The sequence below is a fragment of the Bombus flavifrons genome, chromosome 8, assembly GCF_040668555.2.
Source record: "Bombus flavifrons isolate JBK064 chromosome 8, iyBomFlav1_principal, whole genome shotgun sequence".
Classification (NCBI taxonomy): domain Eukaryota; kingdom Metazoa; phylum Arthropoda; class Insecta; order Hymenoptera; family Apidae; genus Bombus; species Bombus flavifrons.
In genome coordinates, this window is record NC_138449.1 from 3,591,676 (window position 1) to 3,605,770 (window position 14,095).

At 34.0% G+C, this 14,095-nt stretch overlaps 1 protein-coding gene across 6 annotated transcripts in view; it reads right to left on the bottom strand.

The window, feature by feature from the left end:
* LOC138182791 (protein eva-1) overlaps positions 1-14,095 on the bottom strand; it is a 334,209-nt gene that overhangs the window by 15,935 nt on the left and 304,179 nt on the right. For all 6 annotated transcript variants that reach the window (XM_069119013.1, XM_069119014.1, XM_069119015.1 and 3 more), the window contains exon 7: positions 12,527-12,748. In XM_069119013.1, the coding sequence (XP_068975114.1) occupies positions 12,527-12,748 (222 nt within the window). The remainder of the gene's footprint in view (positions 1-12,526; positions 12,749-14,095) is intronic.

Sequence of the window (14,095 nt, forward strand, 5' to 3'; positions counted from 1 at the left end):
TTTTTATATTTAATTTTTAGATAATATTGGTACTGTAAGATTTGTTTTATTTAGTTTCAATTTTTTGTTATTTCAAAATTTTTATATTATGTACAAATTTTATATTATATCATATTGTATATAGAACCATATGTGATTAGTTACCTTAAAATGTTATTAATAGAACAAATAATTCGTTATAACATATTTTAATGCAAGCAACAAAAAGAAAATGGCTCAATTCAAAATGGAATTTATTCCACCTTTATTCGTCGCAGTTGAAAGATTTGCGAATTTCAAGAGGAAAAACGATTTTGAAAGGGATTACTTAATAAAAGATTAACGTTTACCGAGCATAGAACAACGAAATTCTTTGGCAATGTGTAAACTTCCCGCTCACTCACGTTAAATTATTCACTTAACTGTTACGAGTTTTAGACTCGTGTTACCGGCAGACTTTTAGCTAGATTAAACAGTGAAAGTTTCAATGTTTAACTGTGTCATTGTTGAACGTGTGGTTCATAGAAATGATCCACTTAAGAAACAGCAAGTTGCATACAACTTGCAACACTGTTTCCTTCTTTGTTCTGATTAAATTCTCTTTATATGTAACTTTCCTATCGCCGTTTATTTTAAAACAGAGAAAGATATTCAGAACTAGTAATAAATAAGTCTCAACACGTTTCCTTTCACACATTAATCAAGTTCATCTGATATAAACACACGTAACCAATAAAAACTTAAGATGACAAACAAACAAGAAGAATATCAATTTGACCCAATATAGAATTCAATTTCCAGCGTGCCACAATTTTTAACCCTTGTCGAGTTGGGACGCGCGAAGCCAGCAAATTCATTTCGCGTATCGATCGTCGGAATTTAATTTTGTCCAAAGGGACCCGTTGGTCATTGGCGAGTTCGACTTCGATTCCGGTTGAAAGCTAACAGAAAGGAGAGATCAATTATGAAGTTTGCTTATCTAATCGTCCGCGAGAGATTATGCGAACGGGAAGGATGCCGCGTTTTCATCGAAAACTTTGCCAATATTTTCTTTGCCGGTGAAATGAAACGACAGGAGGTGCCAGATCAAACTTCGCCAACGACATCCGATGGAAATGATACGATCGACTTTCCTGAGTGGCAGCATCCTGTCCCCCGTTGCCTTTAATTAACGACCAGTTACGACACGTTATCGTGTCGGGTGTGTGACTTTGGCCTAGTGCACCATCCGTGACTTCTCTGTGATCTGTGTCCCCGAGCTGGGCCCTGAAATAGGTCCACAAGGATGTGTGGGTGCTTTTAATTAGACGACTGAATTATTTGCACGAATCAGTAACACAATGCTTGGTTGTGGGAGAAAGCGGTCGTTAAAGCCCGCAGTCGAATGAACCATACATGGAACTGATTTTCAGAGTTTTGCTTGAATGCGGATTTATGGTTGTTATAGTGACACCGGAGATCTCGTGGGTGAAATCGTAATCACGCTCTGTAATTATAATTGCGTTTTGTTTTGTATGTGGTTCTGTGGGCCAATTTGCGTTGAGCAAATTAGGGGATGTGGAGTATGCAGACTTTAAAGGTAGACAGGTGAAATGTATGAATGGTTGGTTGGTTACTTAATTCTCTATATGTGGATCTTTTTTACACATGAGGAAGGAAAGTTATTTAATAGTGATAGATTATAGTTTTTCATTCTAACGAGAGAAGTAAAAACTAATGAATACACTAAATGAATTATTCGATTATAAAGTAATAGAACAAGACGCGAAAAGAATATAATTTTTTAATGATATTTCAAGTCTATCACATTATATTTTGTATGTGTCTTAATAAAAATATTATTATTGATTGTATCACTGTTGAAAGTACCAAGTGAAGACCCAACTGGAACAAGTCGATTTTCCTTTCGATTATAATTGGAAAATTAGAAGAAAAATGAGTGGTTCAAAGTGATCTATAATATCTTTTACTGAAATTTTATTGATTATAACTTCTTAAAATGAACGGTCGCTTTATAATAGTAATATAACAGTAATAGAATCTTTCACCGCCCCAGAAAACCAAAATTAAGTGTAACAGAATTTTTGGAACAATTTAAATATTATTTTCCAACAAAAAAGAATTAACTTTTCGTAAGTAAATTTATCGGGGAAATTGTTCTTCACAAATATTATCATAATCATCCTTCTCATGAACAAACCAAACTTCGCATTTGTGTTTACCTACGCTTTCTTTAAATTATGCTCGTCCTCATTCTAATTTATCCTTTGCACGGTGTGTTGTATTATTTGAGCTTGTTTTATCGGCTAGTTATTCCTTTTATACTACGATTTCCTGAATAAACTGCGAATAGATTCATTTGTACGTTAGCTCGATTTTTGGTTTATTTTTACGTTAGTTAGTTACTCTATCGCTTTATAAGAACTTTTCACCTACCTTTTCTCCCTTTCTTTCAATTAGTTTGCTTTCTACGCTGCGCCAACATCTTTCTCCCATTTTATTTCTTCCTTCCAACGTTATTCCTCTTTGTGTTGCCTCTTGTTTCTCATCCATCGTTAGCTTTTCCTACTGATGTTGATGTATGTCTCGATGCGGTCTTTAGTTTATTTCTCTTTACTTCATCTCTCTGCAAAAGACTTCTTTCCTTTTTTCCTCTCGGATACCTTTCTTTCCCACAAATACTCAATTTCCAAACTTCCGCTTCATCCATCCAACTTCTTCGAATTTCCTTAACAATCAAGCTCTTCTTTCATGATAATTAATCTTTCTTTCGGGTACTTTATTCATTATATTTTCATTATCGGTTCTTTAATAAAAATTCTTTTCAAGTTTTTTACAATTACCTATTCATTTGTTAATTTCTCGATTCTTCAGCAAATCACAAACATCCGTGCAAAATGAGTAAAAAATTATTCTTTTTGTTTTATAACTATAGATCTGAAACGGAATTCTTCCACAACAATGTTCGATAAAGATTCCATTATAGACAATACATTGTAGAATAAGGCTAATTAATCCTCGATCGGATAATATTTCCTTACTGAAAAAACCTTCCGACTGCGAATTTTCATGTCGATCTCTTTCTTCCATCCTTTACCCATTCTTCGCCCCCACTTTAATTCTAGTTTACAAAAGAAAAGTTATTTGAACGAGATCGAGCGAAATGTCGTTCTTCGATCGCTTTATTGCATTCAGCGTGTGATCGGGGTTGGCTGACTTCCCTGAGCGAAGAAAGAAAAAAAGAAAGTAACATGTGTGTGTAGGTGAGTCGAGTAGCAAAGGTACGTCGATAATCCTTGCTCGGCGTGGGTGTCCTTTCATATTTTAACAAGGTCGAACAGAGAATTTTAGCAACTCCCGACGTAGGTGGCGTTAAAGGGACCACGCTTCGAGAAAATTGGATTTTGAGGAGGTTTGATTGGATTAAGAGCGACGACGATAGACACGCGTGGTGAAAAGGTAATTTCGTTCACTCGGCTAATAAAACTGGCACGCTTTTCCACTCTTTTCTCTCAGAGTTGGTTACTCCTCTGTGCTCAACGAATGGATACCTGCGCCCCTTGATATATTAGGCTAAGTTCTGTGCCTTAATTCTCTGATAGTTGGGAACTTTTTCTTTTTAAATGCTAGGATTTAGAGTCTTCCAGGCGCCAAATTAACCAACTCTATAAATTGAAATACAAAGAAAAAAATAATACAAATATTACTCATTGCCCTCATATGAAAAATAAATTCATAAAAATAAGTCATTTTCTTTTTCGGAATTGAACACTATACATATAAATAATGAAATTGGCAGTAAACAAATTGACGCAGTTAAGGAACAAAAAGAAAAAGGAAAGACTGTAACATTTGTCTATTTCACAGTGAACTAATGAATATTGAAAAAGGTCTACAGAAAATTTTAGAAACTTTTTATACAAAATACCGCAGAAAGAAATAATGATTATGACAGTGCAATAAAACCATCAGGAACCAACAACCTAGCAAACCGCAAAGACGAAGCTTAATTAAACTCCAAATCGCTAGGCTATATAGCTCTACGAAGTTTCTATTATACACAGAATGATCTCCGTTAATTTAGTTGTACAATGTCCCAGAACAAATCATTGATTCCTAGTGGTAGCTCTTCAATTATCCCTTTGCAAACAATTCGTACGTGGTACACGACTTTAACGATACCAGACGAGTGGTGTGTCAAAGCGAGAAACTATTGTATCGTGCTAACACGATCAGTCTAGGATCTCATTTACGTTCAATTCGCTAATATTACAACAGACTCGCGAATTATTCAATTTGGTCCTATAGATGGACGCTTAAATAGCCAACAATGAATGGTTTACTCGTGATTGGTCTAATTACTAAGGGACCTTCTAAAATTCTACCTATCAATTTTCATGTGATGCTTTTGTCCTGTCACCGGACTCACTGCTCTGTTCAGACTTTCAAGAATGCAACACCCTCGAGCGGAAACTACTCAGAACTCCCTCTATCAGTTGGTCGATAGTTGTTATTGCCAATAACCGCTATAAATTTCTGATGAATCCTCCGAGACGTGAAATATTTTAAACTGTCGACACTGTTCTCTTTTAATATGTTATTAAGTTTAAAGTGAAAATTCGAAATTTATTTTTAATAAATACTTTAATTATAAAAAGATAATAATCATTAATATATTGTTTACATAATATAGTAAATTATATTAATATAATAATATTAATGTATTATTTCTAAATGCAAGTTGTATAGTTTTAAAATAAAGTAAAGTATATAATGAAAGATTGAGTTTTAAAAAATAGGTTGTCAAGAAATCGAATTCTATATGATGAATTGTGTTTCGTACTCAGACAGGAACCTCTTCAATAAATTAAGCCAAGTATTATTGAGCCTCGGCAGAAGCCTAATTTTCTCTAGACTGGAACATATCCTCAAGGATTTCGATCCCCTATGTAGTGGGAAAGATTGAGTCGAACGATTTGTTCCCTTTCTTTCAACCTCTAAGAAGTACTGGATGGTTTGGAAGAACATCTAATCAATATAATTACACCAAAACATAAGTAGGAGGAAAAAAGAAATTAAATTAAAAAGAACTAAAAATTCATTATTATAATAATTGAATTCTGTCATCGAAGCAATTCCAGAAATTGTCACAAACTAAGAGATAAAAGAGAAGAGGGACGAATTTGCTGACTCGAGTCCAGCTTAATCACGATGACAAAAGTGGGATCGGTAATTTCGTGCGTTGTATTATATACGCCTCGGCGACCAACTCATTAAAGCCACGTAACCGGAACCCGGAATAGTACTTCGAAAGCCAGCGCGGAAACTTAGAGAGCTTTCGTCCAAGAACAGTTCCGGGGACTCAACTGCAGCCTAGGTGTATGCACCTATAATTACGCGGCTCCTGGATGCGGTACAGCTGGAGGCTTTCACAGCGACCCTCGTCTCTTCCTGTGTTGATTATCTTCGAGTAAATCGAGTATCTCGCGAACGTCTTTCCCTTAGTTTTCATTCTTAGTTTCCCATTACTACCTTTTGTTGTTTCAAACGCTCTTCGAGTCTAAACCGAAAAACCACCGAGGGCATGCGATTATTTGTTTCAAAAGTTCCTTTTTCTCGGATTGGATTGGGTTCAGAATATTTGACGTAGGACAAAAGGATTTTAAAAAATTAAAGTTTTTAATGTTTTATTCGATTGTAGTTTAGGAAAAAAGGTAAAAATTGATGGGGATTAAGTAGATAATTAATTTCTTAAGAGATTCAAATGAAGTAATATTTTGATGGATGTATGTGTAAAAGTAATGAATACATTACACACACTTAACAGTAGTAGTAATATACTATGAATAAGCAAGTACATGCCGATTTAATCAGAAACTATCTTGAATTAGGTTTCAGTAACACAAACGAGCAATATACCAAGAAAAATAAGATAGCTGAATAAACCTTTCTAGATATAATACATCACCATAAATTTGTGTATTCAACTTTATTCAAATTTATGTTTCAAAAGCTGTATTATCTAGGAGTTAAAGTGACAGCTTTATCAAAATCAGACAATTTCTAAGAAGAAAAAAATGCTCAGGAAGTTACAATGAACAACAACTGATATATTCTTTCATTTATAAAAAATTTATCACACCTTTCATAATGTGAAATATTTCATAACTAAAGTAGTCAAGTTAGCATTTTTTACGTAAAATATTTTATAATATTTCTAAAAATTTAGAGGGGAATTTGAGACCTGTAATTTTACTTTAGTTCGTTGATCCTTGTCCTCTCTTTGTCTGACCACTTAGCTGTCAGAAATTATCTCGCGAAAAGTGCTTCTATTTTACCGCTAAAGTTAATTAACATTTAACCACCAACAGTAGAAGCTACATAAATGTGTGTCGTCTTTCAGATGTAATTACGTAATTCTGTAATAGAATGTGAACTGGTGTTCTAGGTCCTACCACGTTCGTCCAAACCTTCTTTCTTCACATCGATTAAAATATTTAAAGTACCACGCATGTAATTTAAATTTGAAGCAGAAATTTAACAGACAATGAACTTCTAAATAAAAATAGGTTAATAGAATTCTGAATAGAGCTCTGAGGATTTGATACATTTGAAGTTAAAGTCAAAGTTTAATTTGGTACAATTTGTCACTGTTGAGTTAACATTATACAAAAAATGTAAATAATCATAAAAATATATGATTTTCAATACCGTTTAATTTGTTATGCAACAAAGAAGGTAGTTGGTCTATTAAAGATTTTATAAAAAATGCTCGCAATTTAAAACACATTTACATCAAATATGAAGTTTGTATTAAAAATAAAAGATGTCCTAAAACTCATGAGTGTATACACATATATAACTCAATATTATACAGAATTAGGAGCGAAAAATTAGTCGAATTGATATAACGCATACTTCTGGAAAAGGAGCTTTGGTATTAAATCACACCAAACGAATTAGTCAAAACAATAAATTTTTCAACAAATAAACTGGAGCGCAGGTTTCGTGCGTCCATGCTGCGCTGGGTGAAAGCATCAAAGCTAAACGTATTAAACGCAACTCTCCAACTAATGCGAAAAGTGGCTCGAGTACGAGGTTGTTTAATATGATATTCCAAAGATTCTCTCCCCATCGTGCAAATGTATTCAAATGAAATTAAACGAGTTACGAAGAAGTGGCTAAACGTGATAAAAAAGGTAGAACTCATGGATAAAGGGATCGTCCCTTTTTCTTTTATTTTTCTTTTTTCTTTTATTTTTCTTTTTTCTTTTATTTTTCTTTTTTCTCTCTCTTTTTCCCTAGTCTGCTCGAGCATCTGGAAAGAAAGTACCCGAAGCAAGGCAGAAAACTCGCGACTGGAAGCGTCCGAGTGAATAGAATTCCAATTAAAGCTTTCAAGACCCACGGAAGAATCTTTGAAATTCAAGTTCCGTGATTCAATTTTGTCACACAATTCGTCTCAGCTGCTAGCTAATTAGAAATTTTCGGGGCTGAAACATTTCATATTTTCTCTTTCATTCGTGAACACAATACCATTGGCAGAGAATGTATTGGGACTTGAATTATTTTGTTTCCCATAACGACGCCGCTATAAAACTAAGATAATATGAATTTATTACAATAGTATGTTCAATAAGAATCTTTACTTTTTTCGTCTAAATTTACGCAGTGCTTATACTTCGTTTATATTTTAATTCAAATATTTAGTGATTTAAATTTAACTAAATATGAACAAATAAATTAAAGTTAGAAACACTGTGCATTAAAAATATTGATTTTGAAACCTATGTATATTGATTAAATATTTCCTCTTTTTTTAACATCCTATGTAATATCAGTTATTCAACCTGACAAAAATATCTTTGTTAAACAATCTTCAACATGCTAACCTTTTTAACATCCAATATAATACGATGTTAAAAATTATAATAAAATTCTCAATTATATAAACGGCTAATGTTATTTAAATATATGTACTTCAAGCAATATTTGTTTCTTTATTTCCTATTAGCATAAATTTCAATCATAAAATATTCAAAAGCGTTCCTACTAACCACTTTCCTCTTTAATGCCTCATACTTATCACTCAAAAAAAGGGAGAAAATCAGCTAAACTATCATCGAACGAATCTAAACCGTCAAATGCATGCATCATTTCTCAGTAATTAACAAGATTCATTCGCTTCAATATTTTATTTCACTTTAATAAACTTCCTTCGATTCGAAGTTCTGCTCGTTTTCGCGAGCTGTTCCTTCAGTTCTATTCTTCCTTCATCCATCCCTTCGACGCTTTTTCCAGTGGCGACGCGAGCCCGTTTAAAGGAATCAGTGGACGGGAAATTAGCTCGGTGAAATCGCTTTCCAAGTTCCGAACAACGAGAGGCTCCCTTTGTCGGTGGTTCAATCGCCAACGTGGAACAGACCGTTTTATCTCGTCGAGTTTCTGCTTCACGACGACGTATTCGCTCGTTATCGCACCCCGGAGGATCATCGGGGGCACGCGTCGTCAGAAGATCGTCGTCGAATTAATTGGCCGAGCCAAACGATAAATATTTGAAATGAAATAGCACAGGATGGGGAGGAGAATATCGCCGACACCTCGGCCGGAGCTGAGTAAATTTGCTTGATGATTAATTAAGGAGCGACGCTGACGGGTGGGTGCCTCGGTTCGAGTTATATGGTTATGTTTGGATTCCGTGTGGACCTAGTTTCCATATTTATTGGAACATGTATGCAGATGGTTATAATTTGTGCGCTAATCACGAAGAAGAATAACAAAAATTCATTTGTTGAAATTAAGGTTCGTAAGATTGACTGGCTGCGAATTATGGTGGTGTAAGAGAAATCGTATAAATCTTAATTACCTTAGTTTAATCACTGTAATTTAAGAAAACAAAGGCTCTACGAGAAGCTGCTATACCAGATCATAAAACTCATTTCAATTATGTATACTTGCGTCAAAGTCTATATAAATTACACAGACTCGGTCAGTTCAAAAAACCACATATTTTAAATGTATCTCACTTGAATCCAGAAGGACCCTATTAGCCAAGACATGTTTTGTTACTTAACTAAACTTGAAAAAATCTTACACTATTTTAAAATATTCTGACTACAAATTCAAAGTCCATGAAACCACGATTAAGAAACTTACTCTCCTTGATCGTACGATATTCTTTCGCTAAGACGAAACGTGGGGAAAAAGTTTCATGTGGGCAGACGAAGCACAAAGAAACGACAATTTTGTTCTGTCGGCTCATTATTAAAAACCACGGTGTTGCGAACACATCTCGTGACGTTTAAGTCGTGTTTCGTATGGAAGTTTTGTCGAGCAGGCCGAAAAACGAGAGACGAAAGCACTTAGGGAAAAATTCTAGTGTATCTCGGCGCGTATTGTTTACTCCGAGCGGGGGTGGCTCCGTACTTCTTTTTCAATTCACAGAGAAACGTATTCAGCGCGAAACAAGAGGGGAAGGGTAATGCATCGGATCTTAATAACGAGAGTATGGATGGTGGCGTGATTGTCTGAATTAATTTGGAAATGCACAGGTTGTTCTATGGGACCCTATCGATGTGATCCCTGTGCTTGTGGATGTACAGATAGTTGTCACATAAGCCGGATGAATGTAGGAATTGTTTGTCGAAATACTGAGTTTCGTATAGGAGCAATTGTTGAAATTAGAATTGAACATCTATCAGCTTCGAATAACAATGAGATTCTATATGTTGAAATATTAATTCCTTGACAGTTTAGTGTGATACATGACTATGGCATTCGTAATGCTATATTATTATTGTTATTTATATGTTAGATATTATTATTATTCCACTTATCATATTCTTTTAAAGAAATTTATAAAATATCTTGTCATATGCATGTGGCATAATTGACATTTTTTAATTTTATATATAATTTAAAACTACAAGATATATGTAATTAGGAGATTTACAGAAATTAATGATAATTTATTAATACTAGTTGAATAAGTTTTAACGAAGAGTTTGAGTAATTTATGATATCTGGAAAAAATTTTATTTTTAACGTTCGAACAGTAGTAGTAACGTCCTATATTGGTCAGACATGGCGTCGAACTATTTCTGCCTGAAGTCTCCGCAATTTACTACTACTATTAGTAATACCAGTCCACCAATTACACGTACCATGTTTCTGAAGTAATGGCAGCTACGCCATCCTGGACAACAGAGATCGACGTCTGCCAGACATCTTGTTTTCCAGCATCTGCCGAGTTTCAGTGATAGTACATTGCAAGTCTTTGCAGGGAATTGAATATCTCTTCGCTCGTACGTTGACGTAGAAAAGAACAAAACCAATTAGTCTAAGTATATTCAGATGAAAAACGTATTTTTGCGAAAAATTTTAATTAACTCGCTCCGTGACTCTCTTAGTTTCATTTTTGAATATTGGAATATTGGAATTTGAATAGTGTTGTTGTTCTTTCATTATCCTAAGTTATCGTATCAATGAATTCTTTGTTAGTATCACTTTTTTAGATAAAACGCTGAGAATGGTACAATAGTATATTTATTTTTCATTTTACCATAATTATCTTATTTCATTTTGCCAAATATTTCTAAGCAATTTTCTATAGAATTCATGGTTTTGAATATGGATTAAAAGGCACATACATAATGTAGACATATTAAATATAACTGTACTTCAATCCCTGTAATTATTAATACACTGTATGCTCATGTATCTAAATACACTAAAATAGAAACCTCTACTTTCTTGTACATATTCAAATATTCATAATTTCCGATACCAATAAAATTTTTATTCACTTAGCATACTTAGGGTGGGCATAAATCGATGTTTTGATTATAAAATAAAGTTGATACTTACTAACGGCGTTATAGAGAAAACTGACTTACACTTTGTTTTGAAGATTTGATTACTTGCTTAAAATTAACACACATTTTGTGATTTATACATAAGAATGTGTACGCGGAACAGATCATATAGCGATAACAACCAGAAATTAATGGTATTTGATCCTAACTCAATTCTTCTCAAATAATATTATTCAAATTCCAGCACCACAAACTCATAAGAATACCCTGCGGCGACCTAGAAGATCTAATTTATCATATCTCTACTACCCCCTCCTAAAATCAATTTTTCCCAATTCAAGGAATCGACTTAAACGGAACGAAAGTCTACTAGAGTGCTACTTCTTGAGACAGTTCGATTCATTTTCTTCACACAAAAGAACGATTCACCTTGGCCACGGGGAATGTTCCATTCTATGCACGACAGCAAACAATGGTTGGCAATTATCAGAACGCAGAGGTCCACCGTTGACCGATCGTTGACCGGATTCCAGAAACCGTATCACGCTTTGAGCAAGGACGCCTACTGCATCTGGACTCCTATTTTCGGTGGCCGCAACACGACGTGCGCCTCTCCAGTTTACAAATCCTATGCTATCGATTTCCTATTAGCATTGGGCAAACCGCTAACGTTATTAGCCAAAACTGGAAAGCTGGTAGTCGTGGACTAGCGCGGACCAGACACCGGTATAAGAGTTGTATATATAGAGATATACATACACGTATATAAATCATAAAGCAACGCGATATCGGTGTTACATTAACCTTAATTACGTTCGAGCGTTAATGTTCGCGTTGCTAACGACTTTGGTTACACTAATGCTCCGCATTTGTGCATGCGTATGCAATGTGTCAGTGCGGGCCTAACAGAGCATGCTAAGGTGGAGAATCGTGCATCAAGCAAGCGTGTGTGCCAGTGTGATAAGGAAAGTTTCTAAGTTTGCTGAAAATGAATTAAGAAGGAATCACAGCAGTAAGATTATTCTGAATTTAGTTTTCTTCTTTATGTATATTGTGGTAGAATTAAGAATATGTTCTGTTTACTGATGTCAGGAATATATTTATAAAAATTGTTTAGAATTACCCTCGTTTAAATTTGATAAGAAAGTAGATCATTTTACTGCTGTAACCTCCTCTTACGAAAAATATTCTTAACGAAATTTAAATTTAAAAGTAAGTTGAGAACGCCAAATTCATACGATGGAACTCAGTCGGAGACGATTAAACACGATATTGTGTAAATGTTTAACTTATTTCAGTAAATGTACTTAACAATTCTATGTAATATTTATTAATTTAACGGTAATATAATGTAGCACAGAAATATTTATTCGATTTCACGCAGCAGCAATGTTGAATCCTTTGCACTTGATAGTATGAAACTTTAATTCAAATATTTATGTATAAAATTAGAGAAATTTACATCATCTCTTTAAGTTATCTTATGAAAACTACGATCTTCTTTAAAATTCCTAAGTTTCTTTTTTATTTTTGAATTTAAGTTTGTTTTTATTTCTAAGTTTCTATTTTTATATATACTATCAACTTTCTTCATAGACGTCGAATCAATTTGGCGTGTATGTATATAATAGCGCAACAAAGACCGTGAGAAATAATTCGAGCGATACGTTATGGAAGTTAGTTTGTCCTGGAACAAGTTCTGGAAGAGGAAGCAACTAATACTTGTTACTCACCGTCGTTGTTAGTTCTGGCTCGCGGCGGGGATGAGCTGACCGTAGGGAAATTCCGAGAGACGTTGTCCCTCGGCTGAGATTGTGGCCCTTCGAGGTTCGGACTAGGACTGAACTCAGCCCTGAAGTCCGCCCTGTCGAATCCCTCCTCAAATTGATGCATCAAATCCACCTCGTCCATTTCCACGTCGCCTTGGTATTGTTCTTTCAACACAGCTCGTGGTACTGTAACCAGAGAAATGAAATGAATCGCGGTTAATGAGGTTCTAACAGTAAATTCAAGCTGAATGAGAAACATAAGAAACTCGAATTTTTCACGTATTTTCGGGGTTTCATTTAGCAGCAGTGAAATCCTCTAATGAAACTCAGCCACTATGCTTATGAACACTTGCTTTATTTCTTACCTGGCTGTTCATTTTCATAGAGTTTCCTATGTTTTCGTTTTGTTTGTTATTTAATTACTTTTTTTATTGTGCATGTTTTATAATTATTTAGGGCACAAATATTTTTTATTTTCAAGAACTACTTTAATGCAATTTAGAGTTGACAGAAGTATCAAAGGAATTTTGTTTACAAAAACGTTTCTTCTTCTTATTGCTTTTTATAGTTCAGTTTGTGTTGCATGGATGAAATTGATTTTTACTGGTGACAATATTTATAGTTGCTGCTTGATGTAGAAAATGGTTCTTGCTTTACCTCATGGTAGTAGTAGAAAAAATAAATATTCTTAAGTGTCACTATTTTAATGAAGAATTTTAATTACGTAAATAAATTTTTTCTTATAGAAAAGATTAAATGTAATTTCTTCAAACTAGTTGTATAGTTAACACTCAGCCTAAATATTAATTGTTTGGAATACACCTATTAAAAAATCACTCGATGAAACATTCAAATAACCAGTAACCTTCTCATTAACCAATAGTAATATTATAAATATATGAATGTTTTCAAACCATAAATGACATAATTCATTAATAACTTTTTCGTCTACGTGTATAAACAACGGAAATGAAATAATATTAGTTTCTGTCAGCCATATAAGATTCCCTGTTCCATAATCTGACAGTAGTCAATTTATTTCCGGCCGCATAATGTTTGACTTCGATATATGGCTACGCTATCGATATACCGCATCGTGTATGCAATTGCATTTCAAACGAACAAAATCTGTGTCTCGCACTGACGCGAACGTGTTGCACAACATACTCTGAGTCACTCTGGCATGTAAAAATTTGCGATAAAATTAGCATTCTGTCGATACGTTGATAAATCGATCTGGATTTCGCAACACTGAATTAAAAAATCGACACAATTATGTATATAATAGTTGTCTGCATAAATTATACGTGTGTGGAGAATTACATCTATACTGTTATGTGCATAACTTTATTTTATCATTCATACTAAGTGTTTGATAAGAAATAATAAAAAATTATAAAGGTGGTTCTACGAGACTAAATAAGATGAAGATGAAAAATCAAAATATTGTGTTTGAGGTTTTGTCTATTAGTTATTGATGTTAAAAAATCGACCAAATTATAGTTATTGTAGAGAAAATAAATTTTTCCTAAA